Genomic DNA, 19,141 nt, shown 5'->3' on the forward strand with positions numbered 1-19,141 from the left:
ATGTTACCCACTGTGTTTCCATAGGGATGTTACCCACTGTGTTTCCATATGGATGTTACCCACTGTGTTTCCATGGAGATGTTACCCATTGTGTTTCCATGGGGATGTTACCCACTGTGTTTCCATAGGGATGTTACCCACTGTGTTTCCATGGGGATGTTACCCACTGTGTTTCCATAGGGATGTTACCCACTGTGTTTCCATGGGGATGTTACCCACTGTGTTTCCATAGGGATGTTACCCACTGTGTTTCCATAGGGATGTTACCCACTGTGTTTCCATAGGGATGTTACCCACTGTGTTTCCATAGGGATGTTACCCACTGTGTTTCCATAGAGATATTACCCACTGTGTTTCCATAGGATTTACCCACTGTGTTTCCATAGGGATGTTACCCACTGTGTTTCCATAGGGATGTTACCCACTGTGTTTCCATAGGGATGTTACCCACTGTGTTTCCATAGGGATGTTACCCACTGTGTTTCCATAGGGATGTTACCCACTGTGTTTCCATAGGGATGTTACCCACTGTGTTTCCATAGGGATGTTACCCACTGTGTTTCCATAGGGATGTTACCCACTGTGTTTCCATAGGGATGTTACCCACTGTGTTTCCATAGGGGATGTTACCCACTGTGTTTCCATAGGGATGTTACCCACTGTGTTTCCATAGGGATGTTACCCACTGTGTTTCCATAGGGATGTTACCCACTGTGTTTCCATAGGGATGTTACCCACTGTGTTTCCATAGGGATGTTACCCACTGAGAGAAGGGAAGGGGGGATGGAGGGAGGAGGGGATGGAGGGAGGATGACATGAGAAGTAAATGAGGGACAGAGAGAGGGGGGAGGAGAAGGAAGGAGGATGAGTGAATATGGTTCATCGTGGTCCATAAGCAGGAGGACCGGAGTTTATAGAATGACGATAATAGACCACTAGTACGGTAATCAGACATCAACAAGACAGGGACATCTCCAAATGGATCCAGATTCCTCCTTAATCCCTGCCATGTCCCTCCCTCCCTCCTTTCTACCCTCTTCCTTTAAGTGCCATTCCATTAAAAACACTGCTCCTCTCTGACCTTTCATTGGGGTCGTCCCGTCACCCACAGAGAAGGTTTAGTGAATAAAGCCTTACTGCTTCTGAACAACAAGGCTGTATTCTAACGAGGGGTCCAAGACGACCAGCGTGGGATCTACAGCGGGCCGCTCCCCATCTCTCTCTCTCATGGACCTCAGGGAGCAGCAGGAGCAAACAGGAAGCGTGGGATCTACAGCGGGCCGCTCCCCAGGGCCAGGCAGGTACGCTGGGTGGGAGACAGGCAGGGCCAGGCAGGTATGCTGGGTGGGAGACAGGCAGGGCCAGGCAGGTATGCTGGGTGGGAGACAGGCAGGGCCAGGCAGGACCAGGCAGGTATGGTGGGTGGGAGACAGGCAGGGCCAGGCAGGGCCAGGCAGGTATGGTGGGTGGGAGACAGGCAGGGCCAGGCAGGTCTGCTGGGTGGGAGACAGGCAGGGCCAGGCAGGTATGCTGGGTGGGAGATAGGCAGGGCCAGGCAGGGCCAGGCAGGTATGCTGGGTGGGAGATAGGCAGGGCCAGGCAGGGCCAGGCAGGTATGGTGGGTGGGAGACAGGCAGGGCCAGGCAGGGCCAGGCAGGGCCAGGCAGGTCTGCTGGGTGGGAGACAGGCAGGGCCAGGCAGGTAGGGTGAACCTCACTGAAAGTGAGCTTGAGAGAGACCAAAGTTATAACGTTTTACAGGTACTAACGGAGCACTCTGATCTCTGAACTCTGATCTCTGTCTCTATACAATCAGTATCTCTGCCTCTATACAATCAGTATCTGTCTGTATACAATCAGTATCTCTGTCTCTATACAATCAGTATCTCTGTCTCTATACAATCAGTATCTCTGTCTCTATACAATCAGTATCTCTGTCTCTATACAATCAGTATCTCTGTCTGTATACAATCAGTATCTCTGTCTCTATACAATCAGTATCTCTGTCTCTATACAATCAGTATCTCTGTCTCTTTTCTCTCCTCTGACCACTCCACCACTGATCCTCCTACCCAGCAGAGCTTCATGACCCTCCTACCCAGCAGAGCTTAATGACCCTCCTGCCCAGCAGAGCTTAATGACCCAGCAGAGCTTCATGATCCTCCTGCCCAGCAGAGCTTCATGATCCTCCTACCCAGCAGAGCTTAATGACCCTCCTGCCCAGCAGAGCTTAATGACCCAGCAGAGCTTCATGATCCTCCTGCCCAGCAGAGCTTCATGACCCTCCTACCCAGCAGAGCTTAATGACCCTCCTGCCCAGCAGAGCTTAATGACCCAACAGAGCTTCATGATCCTCCTGCCCAGCAGAGCTTAATGACCCTCCTACCCAGCAGAGCTTCATGATCCTCCTACCCAGCAGAGCTTCATGACCCTCCTACCCAGCAGAGCTTAATGACCCAGCAGAGCTTAATGACCCTCCTACCCAGCAGAGCTTAATGACCCTCCTGCCCAGCAGAGCTTCATGACCCTCCTACCCAGCAGAGCTTAATGACCCAGCAGAGCTTAATGACCCTCCTGCCCAGCAGAGCTTCATGACCCTCCTACCCAGCAGAGCTTAATGACCCTCCTGCCCAGCAGAGCTTCATGACCCTCCTGCCCAGCAGAGCTTCATGACCCTCCTGCCCAGCAGAGCTTCATGACCCTCCTGCCCAGCAGAGCTTAATGACCCTCCTACCCAGCAGAGCTTAATGATCCTCCTACCCAGCAGAGCTTAATGACCCTCCTGCCCAGCAGAGCTTCATGAACCTCCTACCCAGCAGAGCTTAATGACCCTCCTACCCAGCAGAGCTTAATTACCCTCCTGCCCAGCAGAGCTTAATGACCCTCCTACCCAGCAGAGCTTAATGATCCTCCTGCCCAGCAGAGCTTAATGACCCAGCAGAGCTTAATGATCCTCCTACCCAGCAGAGCTTAATGACCCTCCTGCCCAGCAGAGCTTAATGACCCAGCAGAGCTTAATGACCCTCCTGCCCAACAGAGCTTAATGGCCCAGCAGAGCTTAATGATCCTCCTGCCCAGCAGAGCTTCATGACCCTCCTACCCAGCAGAGCTTAATGACCCTCCTGCCCAGCAGAGCTTTATGACCCAGCAGAGCTTAATCATCCTCCTACCCAGCAGAGCTTAATGATCCTCCTACCCAGCAGAGCTTAATGACCCTCCTACCCAAGAGAGCTTAATGACCCTCCTGCCCAGCAGAGCTTTATGACCCAGCAGAGCTTCATGATCCTCCTGCCCAGCTGAGCTTAATGACCCTCCTGCCCAGCAGAGCTTTATGACCCAGCAGAGCTTCATGATCCTCCTACCCAGCAGAGCTTAATGACCCTCCTGCCCAGCAGAGCTTAATGACCCTCCTGCCCAGCAGAGCTTCATGACCCTCCTACCCAGCAGAGCTTAATGACCCTCCTGCCCAGCAGAGCTTCATGACCCTCCTGCCCAGCAGAGCTTAATGACCCTCCTACCCAGCAGAGCTTAATGACCCTCCTGCCCAGCAGAGCTTAATGACCCAGCAGAGCTTAATGATCCTCCTGCCCAGCAGAGCTTAATGACCCAGCAGAGCTTAATGACCCTCCTGCCCAGCAGAGCTTCATGACCCTCCTACCCAGCAGAGCTTCATGACCCTCCTGCCCAGCAGAGCTTAATGATCATCCTGCCCAGCAGAGCTTAATGACCCTCCTGCCCAGCAGAGCTTAATGATCATCCTGCCCAGCAGAGCTTCATTACCCTCCTACCCAGCAGAGCTTCATGACCCTCCTGCCCAGCAGAGCTTAATGATCCTCCTACCCAGCAGAGCTTAATGACCCAGCAGAGCTTCATGATCCTCCTACTCAGCAGAGCTTCATGATCCTCCTACCCAGCAGAGCTTAATGACCCTCCTGCCCAGCAGAGCTTAATGACCCTCCTGCCCAGCAGAGCTTAATGACCCAGCAGAGCTTAATGAACCTCCTGCCCAGCAGAGCTTCATGACCCTCCAATCCAGCAGAACTTAATGACCCAGCAGAGCTTCATGATCCTCCTGCCCAGCAGAGCTTAATGACCCTCCAATCCAGCAGAACTTAATGACCCAGCAGAGCTTCATGATCCTCCTGACCAGCAGAGCTTAATGACCCTCCAATCCAGCAGAACTTAATGACCCAGTAGAGCTTCATGATCCTCCTGCACAGCAGAGCTTAACGCCCCTCCTACCCAGCATCACAGTAACTTGAAACTGTTAAATGGTGTGCAGGTGGGTCCTGACGGGGTGTCTATCTGACCGTTCGTCCGTCCACAGGGCAGTCTATCACCCTCACTGGCCTAAGAGGACTGAGGTGACCAGGGTTCGATACTGTGACCAAACAGTCACATTTGTGACCGTTTCACTTGGCTGTGCGACACATTTTTTTTTTTGCAGTTACAAGGATGCCGGTGAAAATGTTTAACCTGGTCAAATTAGTTTTGGCCCTTTTTTTTTTTTGTCATCACGATTTATTCAAACAGTAATGTGCAATTAACCAATAATAAACCACATTTCTGAAGAGGCAACAAAGGCATGTCCCTGTCTGTGTGGCTCAGGGCTCCATGTACATTAGGCCTACAGGGGAGGATTTGGAAACCATCTGGAAAACATATTATAATGATGTCATTTTTAATCTAGGCTACAGCGCATTCTGAAACTATTCAGACCTTTTACTCAGTACTTTGTTGAAGCACCTTTGGCAGCGATTACAGCCTCTAGTCTTCTTGGGTATGATGCTACAAGCTTGGCACACCTGTATTTGGGGAGTTTCTCACATTCTACTCTGCAGATCCTCTCAAGCTCTGTCAGGTTGGATGAGGAGCGTCGCTGCACATATATTTTCAGGTCTCTTCAGAGATGTTTGATTGGGTTTGGACTCTGGCTGGGTCACTCAAAGGACATTCAGAGACTTGTCCTGAAGCCACTCCTGCGTTGTCTTGGCTGTGTACTTAGGGTCGTTGTCCTGTTGGAAGGTGAACCTTCGCCCCAGTCTGAAGTCCTGAGCGCTCTGGAGCAGGTTTTCATCAAGGATCTATCTGTACTTTGCTCCATTCATCTTTCTCTCGATCCTGACTAGTCTCCCAGTCCCTGCCGTTGAAAAACTGCAACCAACATGCTTCACCGTAGGGATGGTATTGGCCAGGTGATGAGCGGTGCCTGGTTTCCTCCAGACGTGATGCTTGGCATTCAGGTCAATGAGTTCAATCTTGGTTTCATCAGACCAGATAATCTTGTTTCTCATGGTCTGAGAGTCTTTAGGTGACTATTGACAAACTCCAAGCAGGCTGTCGTGTACCTTTTACTGTGGAGTGGCTTCCGTCTGGCCACTCTACCATAAAGTCCTGATTGGTGGAGTGCTGCAGAGATGGTTGTCTTTCTGGAAGTTTCTTTCATCTCCACAGAGGAACTCTGGAGCTCTGTCAGAGTGACCATTAGGTTCTTGGTCACGTCCCTGACAAAGGCCCTTCTCCACTTATTACAAAGTTTGACCGGCAGCCAGCTTTAGGAAGAGTCTTGGTGGTTCCAAACTTCTTCCATGTAAGAATAATGGAGGCCACTGTGTTCTTGGGGACCTTCAATGCTGCAGAAATGTGTTGGTACCCTTCCCCTGATCTGCGCCTCGACACAATCCTGCCTCGGAGCTCTATGGAGAATTCCTTCGACTTCATGGCTTGTTTTCTGCTCTGACATGCACTGTCAACTGTGGGACCTTATATAGACAGGGGTGTGCCTTTCCAAATCATGTCCAAACAATTGAATTTACCACAGGTGGATTCCAATCAAGTAGTAGAAACATCTCAAGGATGATCAATGGAAACAGGATGCACCTGAGTCTCATAGCAAAGTGTCTGAATACTTATGTAAATAAGGTATTTCTGTTTTTTATTTTTAATACATTTGCAAAAATGTCTCAGCCCACTAATGAAAGATAAAATCGCCTGCTGTTGAAATTATGCATAATTCGCTTTCCTGTCAGATCTGGACTCTGGGCAGTATTATTTCATTCAGTCCAGTAGCTTTCATTTGACACTGGCCTGGTGTGAAACTGGCAAGCTTAGCTGAATGTGAAGCCATGCTGTGTGCGGCGCACATAGGGCCTGTGTCTACCACTTTGTCTAGCCGTTAGCGATGCTAATGACAGCCTAACTGTCTTTGTCTAGCCGTTAGCGATGCTAATGACGGCCTAACTGTCTTTGTCTAGCCGTTAGCGATGCTAATGACGGCCTAACTGTCTTTGTCTAGCCGTTAGCGATGCTAATGACAGCCTAACTGTCTTTGGCTAGCCGTTAGCGATGCTAATGACGGCCTAACTGTCTTTGTCTAGCCGTTAGCGATGCTAATGACGGCCTAACTGTCTTTGTCTAGCCGTTAGCGATGCTAATGACGGCCTAACTGTCTTTGTCTAGCCGTTAGCGATGCTAATGACAGCCTAACTGTCTTTGTCTAGCCGTTAGCGATTCTAATGACGGCCTAACTGTCTTTGTCTAGCCGTTAGTGATGCTAATGACGGCCTAACTGTCTTTGTCTAGCCGTTAGCGAAGCTAATGACAGCCTAACTGTCTTTGTCTAGCCGTTAGGGAAGCTAATGACGGCCTAACTGTCTTTGTCTAGCCGTTAGCGATGCTAATGACAGCCTAACTGTCTTTGTCTAGCCGTTATGGAAGCTAATGATGGCCTAACTGTCTTTGTCTAGCCGTTAGTGATGCTAACGACAGCCTAACTGTCTTTGTCTAGCCGTTATGGAAGCTAATGACAGCCTAACTGTCTTTGTCTAGCCGTTAGGGAAGCTAATGACAGCCTAACTGTCTTTGTCTAGCCGTTAGCGAAGCTAATGACAGCCTAACTGTCATTGTCTAGCCAGTAGCGATGCTAATGACAGCCTAACTGTCATTGTCTAGCCATTAGCGATGCTAATGACAGCCTAACTGTCTTTGTCTAGCCGTTAGCGAAGCTAATGACAGCCTAACTGTCATTGTCTAGCCGTTAGGGAAGCTAATGACAGCCTAACTGTCTTTGTCTAGCCGTTAGGGAAGCTAATGACAGCCTAACTGTCATTGTCTAGCCGTTAGCGAAGCTAATGACAGCCTAACTGTCATTGTCTAGCCGTTAGCGAAGCTAATGACATCCTAACTGTCTTTGTCTAGCCGTTAGGGAAGCTAATGACAGCCTAACTGTCTTTGTTTAGCCGTTAGTGATGCTAATGACGGCCTAACTGTCTTTGTCTAGCCGTTAGGGAAGCTAATGACAGCCTAACTGTCTTTGTCTAGCCGTTAGGGAAGCTAATGACAGCATAACTGTCTTTGGGTAGTTTGTTTCTGTTGGAGAGTTTGTCCGCCCTCTCTCTCTCTCTCTCTCTCTCTGCCGTGGTTAGAATGGTTAGTTCAGAGCGACATTCATTCATGTCGTTATACGATAGATGTTTTGGTGGTTGTCGGTCTTCGCGTTCAATGATACCGAATTCCTAGCTGCAGACTAGTAATTAGTATCAAAGATTTGTTCTTATTCTGTCGGTTAGATAGTCTCAGAGTTTAACGACGTGGGATGGTTAACAATTCAACAATAGGCTCAAACCTTAACCCTCTCGTGGTTATCGAGGTAAGCTGGTCTCTACTCAAACCTTAGGCCTCTCGTAGTTATCGAGGTAAGCTGGTCTCTACTCAAACCTTAAAACACTCGTGGTTATCGAGGTAAGCTGGTCTCCACTCAAACCTTAACACACTCGTGGTTATCGAGGTAAGCTGGTCTCCACTCAAACCTTAACACACTCGTGGTTATCGAGGTAAGCTGGTCTCCACTCAAACCTTAACACACTCGTGGTTATCGAGGTAAGCTGGTCTCCACTCAAACCTTAACACACTCGTAGTTATCGAGGTAAGCTGGTCTCTACTCAAACCTTAGGCCTCTCGTGGTTATCGAGGTAAGCTGGTCTCTACTCAAACCTTAACCCTCTCGTAGTTATCGAGGTAAGCTGGTCTCTACTCAAACCTTAACACACTCGTGTTTATCGAGGTAAGCTGGTCTCTACTCAAACCTTAGCCCTCTCGTAGTTATCGAGGTAAGCTGGTCTCCACTCAAACCTTAACCCACTCGTGTTTATCGAGGTAAGCTGGTCTCTACTCAAACCTTAGCCCCTTCTGTATTCGATAGAAGCATGGTCTGAAGATAAATTCCCAAGGTGGGGGTTATATTCGGGAGAGCAGAAAGGGGCTGTCCCACGACGCCAGATCAATGTCTGTAGTCATGGGGCGGGCCTATGATTTAGTTAAACTCCAAAGGGAATTGGAGTTTCCTTCATTAAACAGTTTAAAATCACATCACATAATTTCACAAATAGTTTCATCTTTACTCATTCATCCCATACAACCATTAGGTGTAAGCCTCATAACTGAGACTCTTGTATAAACAGGGTTATGGTAACGTGGCTTGTATTGTCTCTCACGAGTTTCACAAAATTGTACCAAACGGACCAGTTCGTAGCTGGCTACTTCACCGACCGTTTATACATTCTCCATGAATATTGTTCAGTTCTCAAGTTCTGTGAGGTGGAAGAAGTCCCTTTGTTCTCCCTATGAAAACTCACTCTCTCTCTATACTGTCTGACCATGAGGAAGAATCTCATCCAGGAATTTATGACCTGCCTGACAGCGGCCTGGGTATAGGAGAGAGCGAGAGAGGGGGATGGTGCAGAGAGAGGGGGATGGTGCAGAGAGAGGGGGATGGTGCAGAGAGAGGGGGTTGGTGCAGAGAGAGGGGGTTGGTGCAGAGAGGGGGTTGGTGCAGAGAGAGGGGGGTTGGTGCAGAGAGAGGGGGATGGTGCAGAGAGAGGGGGATGGTGCAGAGAGAGGGGGATGGTGCAGAGAGAGGGGGGTTGGTGCAGAGAGAGGGGGATGGTGCAGAGAGAGGGGGATGGTGCAGAGAGAGGGGGATGGTGCAGAGAGAGGGGGATGGTGCAGAGAGAGGGGGATGGTGCAGAGAGAGGAGGATGGTCCAGAGAGAGGGGGGATGGTGCAGAGAGAGGGGGATGGTGCTCGCTGTACCCAAAGAGAGCAACGTCATGACAACAATTAAAAGCTAACTACACAGCAGTCTCTGCCTACATGGTAGAATCAGGATGATTTGCATCAATCCACTGTTACGTAAAGAAAGTTACAGCAACACAAACTGTCTGACTGTTGTTCTGGTTGGTGTTCTGACTGGTGTTCTGACTGGTGTTCTGGTTGGTGTTCTGACTGGTGTTCTGGTTGTTGTTCTGGTTGGTGTTCTGACTGGTGTTCTGACTGGTGTTCTGGTTGGTGTTCTGACTGGTGTTCTGGTTGGTGTTCTGACTGGTGTTCTGACTGGTGTTCTGGTTGGTGTTCTGGTTGGTGTTCTGACTGGTGTTCTGCCTGGTTTTCTGGTTGGTGTTCTGACTGGTGTTCTGGTTGGTGTTCTGGTTGGTGTTCTGACTGGTGTTCTGGTTGGTGTTCTGACTGGTGTTGTGACTGGTGTTCTGGTTGGTGTTCTGGTTGGTGTTCTGGTTGGTGTTCTGACTGGTGTTCTGGTTGGTGTTCTGACTGGCGTTCTGACTGGCGTTCTGGCTGGCGTTCTGACTGGTGTTCTGACTGGTGTTCTGGTTGGTGTTCTGACTGGTGTTCTGGTTGGTGTTCTGACTGGTGTTCTGACTGGTGTTCTGACTGGTGTTCTGGTTGGTGTTCTGACTGGTGTTCTGGCTGGTGTTCTGACTGGTGTTCTGACTGGTGTTCTGACTGGTGTTCTGGTTGGTGTTCTGACTGGTGTTCTGGTTGGTGTTCTGGTTGGTGTTCAGACTGATGTTCTGACTGGTGTTCTGGTTGGTGTTCTGACTGGTGTTCTGGTTGGTGTTCTGGTTTGTGTTCTGGTTGGTGTTCTGACCGGTGTTCTGGTTGGTGTTCTGGTTAGTGTTCTGGTTGGTGTTCTCACTGGTGTTCTGACTGGTGTTCTGACTGGTGTTCTGGTTGGTGTTCTGGTTGGTGTTCTGACTGGTGTTCTGACTGGTGTTCTGACTGGTGTTCTGGTTGGTGTTCTGACTGGTGTTCTGCTTGGTGTTCTGACTGGTGTTCTGACTGGTGTTCTGGTTGGTGTTCTGACTGGTGTTATGGTTGTTGTTCTGGTTGGTGTTCTGGTTGGTGTTCTGACTGGTGTTCTGGTTGGTGTTCTGACTGGTGTTCTGGTTGGTGTTCTGACTGGTGTTCTGACTGGTGTTCTGGTTGGTGTTCTGACTGGTGTTCTGCCTGGTGTTCTGGCTGGTGTTCTGACTGGTGTTCTGACTGGTGTTCTGACTTGTGTTCTGGTTGGTGTTCTGACTGGTGTTCTGACTGGTGTTCTGACTGGTGTTCTGGTTGGTGTTCTGACTGGTGTTCTGGTTGGTGTTCTGGTTGGTGTTCTGACTGGTGTTCTGACTGGTGTTCTGGTTGGTGTTCTGGTTGGTGTTCTGACTGGTGTTCTGGTTGGTGTTCTGACTGGTGTTCTGACTGGTGTTCTGACTGGTGTTCTGGTTGGTGTTCTGAATGGTGATCTGACTGGTGTTCTGATTGGTGTTCTGACGTGTTCTGACTGGTGTTCTGACTGGTGTTCTGACTGGTGTTTTGGTTGGTGTTCTGGTTGGTGTTCTGACTGGTGTTCTGGTTGGTGTTCTGGTTGGTGTTCTGACTGGTGTTCTGACTGGTGTTCTGATTGGTGTTCTGATTGGTGTTCTGACTGGTGTTCTGACTGGTGTTCTGGTTGGTGTTCTGGTTGGTGTTCTGACTGGTGTTCTGATTGGTGTTCTGACTGGTGTTCTGTTTGGTGTTCTGACTGGTGTTCTGACTGGTGTTCTGACTGGTGTTCTGGTTGTTGTTCTGGTTGGTGTTCTGGTTGGTGTTCTGACTGGTGTTCTGACTGGTGTTCTGGTTGGTGTTCTGGTTGGTGTTCTGACTGGTGTTCTGACTGGTGTTCTGGTTGGTGTTCTGGTTGGTGTTCTGACTGGTGTTCTGACTGGTGTTCTGATTGGTGTTCTGTTTGGTGTTCTGACTGGTGTTCTGACTGGTGTTCTGGTTGGTGTTCTGACTGGTGTTCTGTTTGGTGTTCTGACTGGTGTTCTGACTGGTGTTCTGACTGGTGTTCTGGTTGGTGTTCTGACTGGTGTTCTGACTGGTGTTCTGGTTGGTGTTCTGGTTGGTGTTCTGACTGGTGTTCTGGTTGGTGTTCTGGTTGGTGTTCTGACTGGTGTTCTGGTTGGTGTTCTGACTGGTGTTCTGACTGGTGTTCTGACTGGTGTTCTGGTTGGTGTTCTGGTTGGTGTTCTGACTGGTGTTCTGGTTGGTGTTCTGACTGGTGTTCTGACTGGTGTTCTGGTTGGTGTTCTGACTGGTGTGACAGGGGACATGGCAGTCCTTACTGAAGACATGAATGGACATGGCAGTCCTTACTGAAGACATGAATGAACATGACAGGAAATGGCCTCACCTCAGTAAACCAAAACCTTTCTTCTTCTTGGTCTTCTTGTCTGGCTCGTCCACATCCTCACCTTTCTTCTTCCCTTTGCTTTTGGACTGCTTCTCTTTCTTCTTCCCTTTGGCCTTCTTCTTCTTGTCTTTCCTCTCCTCCGTGGCTTCCCCCACTCCCTGGCGAGAGGAGCCGCTGGCTGGGGTGTCCCGTCCCGAACTCTGTTCTGACATGTCATCTGGAGAGGAGAGAGAGAGGAGAGACACACACACACACACACACAGTTATAACACAATCACACACAGATTTCTACATCTCACCTTCAATTGTAAATGTATGTAGTAACACACTCGCTGTCCTCATCTGTTAGCTTAGGAGTAGAGACAGACCACTCCCCCATGTCTAGGAGGGAGGGGGGTAGAGAGAGACCACTCCCCCATGTCTAGGTGGGAGGGTAGAGAGAGAGACCACTCCCCCATGTCTAGGTGGGAGGGTAGAGAGAGACCACTCCCCCATGTCTAGGTGGGAGGGTAGAGAGAGACCACTCCCCCATGTCTAGGTGGGAGGAGGGTAGAGAGAGAGCACTCCCCCATGTCTAGGAGGGAGGAGGGTAGAGAGAGAGCACTCCCCCATGTCTAGGAGGGAGGAGGGTAGAGAGAGAGCACTCCCCCATGTCTAGGTGGGAGGGGGGTAGAGAGAGAGAGCACTCCCCCATGTCTAGGTGGGAGGGGGGTAGAGAGAGAGAGCACTCCCCCATGTCTAGGAGGGAGGAGGGTAGAGAGAGACCACTCCCCCATGTCTAGGAGGGAGGAGGGTAGAGAGAGAGCACTCCCCCATGTCTAGGAGGGAGGAGGGTAGAGAGAGAGCACTCCCCCATGTCTAGGAGGGCGGAGGGTAGAGCGAGAGCACTCCCCCATGTCTAGGTGGGAGGGGGATAGAGAGAGAGACCACTCCCCCATGTCTAGGTGGGAGGGGTGTAGAGAGAGAGAGCACTCCCCCATGTCTAGGTGGGAGGGGAGTAGAGAGAGAGATGACTCCCCATGTCTAGGTGGGAGGGGTGTAGAGGGAGAGCACTCCCCCATGCCTAGGTGGGAGGGGGTAGAGAGAGAGAGCACTCCCCCATGTCTAGGTGGGAGGGGTGTAGAGAGAGAGAGCACTCTCCCATGTCTAGGTGGGAGGGGGGTAGAGAGAGAGCACTCCCCCATGTCTAGGTGGGAGGGGGGTAGAGATAGAGCACTCCCCCATGTCTAGGTGGGAGGGGGGTAGAGAGAGAGACCACTCCCCCATGTCTAGGTGGGAGGGTAGAGAGAGAGAGCACTCCCCCATGTCTAGGTGGGAGGGGGGTAGAGAGAGAGAGCACTCCCCCATGTCTAGGAGGGAGGAGGGTAGAGAGAGAGCACTCCCCCATGTCTAGGAGGGAGGAGGGTAGAGAGAGAGAGCACTCCCCCATGTCTAGGAGGGAGGAGGGTAGAGAGAGAGCACTCCCCCATGTCTAGGTGGGAGGAGGGTAGAGAGAGAGCACTCCCCCATGTCTAGGTGGGAGGGGGGTAGAGAGAGACCACTCCCCCATGTCTAGGTGGGAGGGGGGTAGAGAGAGAGACCACTCCCCCATGTCTAGGTGGGAGGGGTGTAGAGGGAGAGCACTCCCCCATGCATAGGTGGGAGGGGGGTAGAGAGAGAGAGCACTCCCCCATGTCTAGGTGGGAGGGGGGTAGAGAGAGACCACTCCCCCATGTCTAGGTGGGAGGGGGGTAGAGAGAGAGACCACTCCCCCATGTCTAGGTGGGAGGGGTGTAGAGAGAGAGAGCACTCCCCCATGTCTAGGTGGGAGGGGAGTAGAGAGAGAGATGACTCCCCCATGTCTAGGTGGGAGGGGTGTAGAGGGAGAGCACTCCCCCATGCCTAGGTGGGAGGGGGGTAGAGAGAGAGAGCACTCCCCCATGTCTAGGTGGGAGGGGTGTAGAGAGAGAGAGCACTCTCCCATGTCTAGGTGGGAGGGGGGTAGAGAGAGAGCACTCCCCCATGTCTAGGTGGGAGGGGGGTAGAGATAGAGCACTCCCCCATGTCTAGGTGGGAGGGGGGTAGAGAGAGAGACCACTCCCCCATGTCTAGGTGGGAGGGTAGAGAGAGAGACCACTCCCCCATGTCTAGGTGGGAGGGGGGTAGAGAGAGACCACTCCCCCATGTCTAGGTGGGAGGGGGGTAGAGAGAGAGCACTCCCCCATGTCTAGATGGGAGGGGGGTAGAGAGAGAGTCCTCCCCCATGTCTAGGTGGGAGGGGGGTAGAGAGAGAGACCACTCCCCCATGTCTAGGTGGGAGGGTAGAGAGAGAGAGCACTCCCCCATGTCTAGGTGGGAGGGGGGTAGAGAGAGAGCACTCCCCCATGTCTAGGTGGGAGGGGGGTAGAGAGAGACCACTCCCCCATGTCTAGGTGGGAGAGGGGTAGAGAGAGACCACTCCCCCATGTCTAGGTGGGAGGGGGGTAGAGAGAGACCACTCCCCCATGTCTAGGTGGGAGGGAGGTAGAGAGAGAGACCACTCCCCCATGTCTAGGTGGGAGGGGGGTAGAGAGAGACCACTCCCCCATGTCTAGGTGGGAGGGGGGTAGAGAGAGAGACCACTCCCCCATGTCTAGGTGGGAGGGTAGAGAGAGAGACCACTCCCCCATGTCTAGGTGGGAGGGGGGTAGAGAGAGAGGACCACTCCCCATGTCTAGGTGGTGAGGGTAGAGAGAGGAGAGCACTCCCCCATGTCTAGGTGGGAGGGGTAGGTATGAGAGATGTATATTGCCTCTACTGGTACCTCCTGTATATTGACTCTGTACCGGTACCCCCTGTATATTGACTCTGTACCGGTACCCCCTGTATATTGCCTCTGTACCGGTACCCCCTGTATATTGACTCTGTACCGGTACCCCCTGTATATTGTCTCTGTACCGGTACCTCCTGTATATAGACTCTGTACCGGTACCTCCTGTATATTGACTCTGTACCGGTACCCCTGATATTGACTCTGTACCGGTACCCCCTGTATATTGACTCTGTACCGGTACCCCCTGTATATTGCCTTTGTACCGGTACCCCCTGTATATTGACTCTGTACCGGTACCCCCTGTATATTGCCTCTGTACCGGTACCCCCTGTATATTGACTCTGTACCGGTACCCCCTGTATATTGACTCTGTACCGGTACCCCCTGTATATTGACTCTGTACCGGTACCCCCTGTATATTGCCCCGCTGCTGTTATTTGGTGCTGCTCTATAATTACTTGTTATTATTATCTCTTAATTTAATTGTTTTAATTTTTTGGGGGGTATTTTCTGAAAACTGCATTGTTGGTTAAGGGCTTGTAAGTAAGCATTTCACTGTTGTATTTGGTGCATGTGACAAATACAATTTGATTTGGATTTTTATAGAATAGCGATAGGAGATAGTACTGTAAAGGGAACAGAGTAGTGATAGGAGATAGGAGATAGCACTGTAAAGGGAACAGAGTAGTGATAGGAGATAGGAGATATCACTGTAAATGGAACAGAGTAGTGATAGGAGATAGGAGATAGCACTGTAAAGGGAACAGAGTAGTGATAGGAGATAGCACTGTAAAGGGAACAGAGTAGTGATAGGAGATAGTACTGTAAAGGGAACAGAGTAGTGATAGGAGATGGGAGATAGCACTGTAAAGGGAACAGAGTAGTGATAGGAGATAGGAGATAGTACTGTAAAGGGAACAGAGTAGTGATAGGAGATAGGAGATAGCACTGTAAAGGGAACAGAGTAGTGATAGGAGATAGTACTGTAAAGGGAACAGAGTAGTTATAGGAGATAGGAGATAGCAATGTAAAGGGAACAGAGTAGTGATAGGAGATAGGAGATAGTACTGTAAAGGGTACATAATAGTGATAGGAGATAGGAGATAGCACTGTAAAGGGAACAGAGTAGTGATAGGAGATAGGAGATAGCACTGTAAAGGGTACAGAATAGTGATAGGAGATAGGAGATAGCACTGTAAAGGGAACAGAGTAGTGATAGGAGATATCACTGTAAAGGGAACAGAGTAGTGATAGGAGATAGTACTGTAAAGGGAACAGAGTAGTGATAGGAGATAGTACTGTAAAGGGAACAGAGTAGTGATAGGAGATAGCACTGTAAAGGGTACAGAGTAGTGATAGGAGATAGGAGATAGCACTGTAAAGGGAACAGAGTAGTGATAGGAGATAGGAGATAGTACTGTAAAGGGAACAGAGTAGTGATAGGAGATAGGAGATAGCACTGTAAAGGGAACAGAGTAGTGATAGGAGATAGGAGATAGTACTGTAAAGGGAACAGAGTAGTGATAGGAGATAGTACTGTAAAGGGTACAGAGTAGTGATAGGAGATAGGAGATAGCACTGTAAAGGGAACAGAGTAGTGATAGGAGATAGGAGATATCACTGTAAATGGAACAGAGTAGTGATAGGAGATAGGAGATAGCACTGTAAAGGGAACAGAGTAGTGATAGGAGATAGTACTGTAAAGGGAACAGAGTAGTGATAGGAGATGGGAGATAGCACTGTAAAGGGAACAGAGTAGTGATAGGAGATAGGAGATAGTACTGTAAAGGGAACAGAGTAGTGATAGGAGATAGGAGATAGCACTGTAAAGGGAACAGAGTAGTGATAGGAGATAGTACTGTAAAGGGAACAGAGTAGTTATAGGAGATAGGAGATAGCAATGTAAAGGGAACAGAGTAGTGATAGGAGATAGGAGATAGTACTGTAAAGGGTACATAATAGTGATAGGAGATAGGAGATAGCACTGTAAAGGGAACAGAGTAGTGATAGGAGATAGGATATAGCACTGTAAAGGGTACAGAATAGTGATAGGAGATAGTACTGTAAAGGGAACAGAGTAGTGATAGGAGATAGTACTGTAAAGGGAACAGAGTAGTGATAGGAGATAGTACTGTAAAGGGAACAGAGTAGTGATAGGAGATAGCACTGTAAAGGGTACAGAGTAGTGATAGGAGATAGGAGATAGCACTGTAAAGGGAACAGAGTAGTGATAGGAGATAGGAGATAGTACTGTAAAGGGAACAGAGTAGTGATAGGAGATAGGAGATAGCACTGTAAAGGGAACAGAGTAGTGATAGGAGATAGGAGATAGTACTGTAAAGGGAACAGAGTAGTGATAGGAGATAGTACTGTAAAGGGTACAGAGTAGTGATAGGAGATAGCACTGTAAAGGGTACAGAATAGTGATAGGAGATAGGAGATAGCACTGTAAAGGGAACAGAGTAGTGATAGGAGATAGGAGATAGCACTGTAAAGGGAACAGAGTAGTGATAGGAGATAGCACTGTAAAGGGAACAGAGTAGTGATAGGAGATAGTACTGTAAAGGGAACAGAGTAGTGATAGGAGATAGGAGATAGCACTGTAAAGGGTACAGAATAGTGATAGGACCCCCCCCCCCCTTTTCCTCTCCATGCTTTGTGTCCTCAGGATTAATTTACGATGAGCTGCAGTGCGTGTCGAACAAAAAACATGTTCTGGTGCATATTAAAGTGTCTCTCTCGCTGAACGGTCCTCCGTGGATCTACTGTGCTAATGAATAATACCAGCATTAAAATACATCACAGCCGTGCCCGTATCAATTCACTTCTCTAACTTCTGTTGGAATTAATGTGCCATGGGGAGAGAGGGAGAGAGGGAGGGAGGGAGAGAGAGAGAGAGAGAGAGAAAGAGAGACAGAGACAGACAGAGAGAGAGAGAGGAGAGAGAGAGAGAGAGAGAGAGAGAAGAGAGAGAGAGAGAGAGAGAGAGAGAGAGAGAGAGAGAGAGGAGAGAAGAGAAAGAGAGAGAAAGAGAGAGAGATTGAGAGAGACAGAGAGAGAGAGATTGAGAGAGACAGAGAGAGAGAGATTGAGAGAGACAGAGAGAGAGATAGAGAGAGAGAGAGGGAGAACATCAGCAGAGGAGTGGGGCTTGTCTGCCATGAAACATGGTGTGTTTTAACATGACTGCTCACCAGGGAATGAGTGTGGGCTGAATGTATGGAGTTATCTCTCTCATTCAGACGCTAGGCTTCTTCTGTTTAGCTTTAAAACCCCAGCTAGCTATTTCACCAAGCAACAAACTCCCACATGACAGAGAGAGAGAGAGAGAGAGAGAGAGAGAGAGAGAGAGAGAGAGAGAGAGAGAGAAGCTTTTTATTTCTGATCTGATTTTCCAGTTAGAGACGAGAATGGATAGAATATTCTGTTGGTGGTCTATGGATGAAACACGTGCCCACCATGAGCCAGACAGACCTCAGAGAGACAGACCTCATAGAGACAGGGTGACAGCGAGACAGACCTCAGAGAGACAGGGTGACAGCGAGACAGACCTCATAGAGACAGGGTGACAGCGAGACATACCTCATAGAGACAGGGTGACAGCGAGACAGACCTCAGAGAGACAGGGTGACAGCGAGACAGACCTCATAGAGACAGGGTGACAGCGAGACAGACCTCAGAGAGACAGGGTGACAGCGAGACAGACCTCAGAGAGACAGGGTGACAGCGAGACAGACCTCAGAGAGACAGACCTCATAGAGACAGGGTGACAGCGAGACAGACCTCATAGAGACAGGGTGACAGCGAGACAGACCTCAGAGAGACAGACCTCATAGAGACAGGGTGACAGCGAGACAGACCTCATAGAGACAGGGTGACAGCGAGACAGACCTCATAGAGACAGGGTGACAGCCAGACAGACCTCATAGAGACAGGATGACAGCCAGCCAGACCTCATAGAGACTCAGAGAGACAGGGTGACAGCCAGCCAGACCTCAGAGAGACTCAGAGAGACAGGGTGGAACCAGACAGACCTCAGAGAGACTCAGAAAGACAGGGTGACAGCCAGCCAGACCTCATAGAGACTCAGAGAGACAGGGTGGAACCAGACAGACCTCAGAGAGACTCAGAGAGACAGGGTGACAGGGGGTAGAGGTGAGACAGACCTCAGAGAGACAGGGTGACAGCGAGACAGACCTCAGAGAGACAGGGTGACAGCGAGACAGACCACAGAGAGACTCAGAGAGACAGGGTGGAACCAGACAGACCTCAGAGAGACTCAGAGAGACAGGGTGGAACCAGACAGACCTCAGAGAGACTCAGAGAGACAGGGTGGAACCAGACAGACCTCAGAGAGACTCAGAGAGACAGGGTGGAACCAGACAGACCTCAGAGAGACTCAGAGAGACAGGGTGACAGGGTGACAGGGGGTAGAGGTGAGACAGACCTCAGAGAGACAGGGTGGAACCAGACAGACCTCAGAGAGACTCAGAGAGACAGGGTGGAACCAGACAGACCTCAGAGAGACTCAGAGAGACAGGGTGGAACCAGACAGACCTCAGAGAGACTCAGAGAGACAGGGTGACAGGGTGACAGGGGGTAGAGGTGAGACAGACCTCAGAGAGACAGGGTGGAACCAGACAGACCTCAGAGAGACTCAGAGAGACAGGGTGACAGCCAGCCATACCTCATAGAGACTCAGAGAGACAGGGTGAAACCAGACAGACCTCAGAGAGACTCAGAGAGACAGGGTGACAGGGTGACAGGGGGTAGAGGTGAGACAGACCTCAGAGAGACAGGGTGGAACCAGACAGACCTCAGAGAGACTCAGAGAGA

General features: G+C 50.1%; 2 protein-coding genes across 2 annotated transcripts in view; both read right to left on the minus strand.

The window, feature by feature from the left end:
* Positions 1 to 1,133: 1,133 nt before the first annotated feature.
* Positions 1,134 to 11,465, minus strand: LOC115187170 (GATA zinc finger domain-containing protein 14-like). The gene is made up of 3 exons (XM_029746317.1): positions 10,615 to 11,465; positions 9,215 to 10,553; positions 1,134 to 1,727 (listed from the first exon to the last, which is right to left on the minus strand). The coding sequence occupies exons 1-3, from the start codon at positions 11,463 to 11,465 to the stop codon at positions 1,134 to 1,136; spliced, it is 2,784 nt and encodes a 927-aa protein (XP_029602177.1).
* Positions 11,466 to 11,507: 42 nt separating this feature from the next.
* The window catches only part of LOC115187169 (partitioning defective 3 homolog B), a gene marked incomplete at its 5' end in the record, with an annotated part of 57,869 nt that continues 50,235 nt past the window's right edge, over positions 11,508 to 19,141 (minus strand). Inside the window, one exon of the mRNA XM_029746315.1 lies at positions 11,508 to 11,731. Within this exon, the coding sequence (XP_029602175.1) occupies positions 11,511 to 11,731 (221 nt within the window). The remainder of the gene's footprint in view (positions 11,732 to 19,141) is intronic.

This window comes from Salmo trutta, unplaced genomic scaffold, assembly GCF_901001165.1.
Source record: "Salmo trutta unplaced genomic scaffold, fSalTru1.1, whole genome shotgun sequence".
In the NCBI taxonomy this organism is placed as follows: domain Eukaryota; kingdom Metazoa; phylum Chordata; class Actinopteri; order Salmoniformes; family Salmonidae; genus Salmo; species Salmo trutta.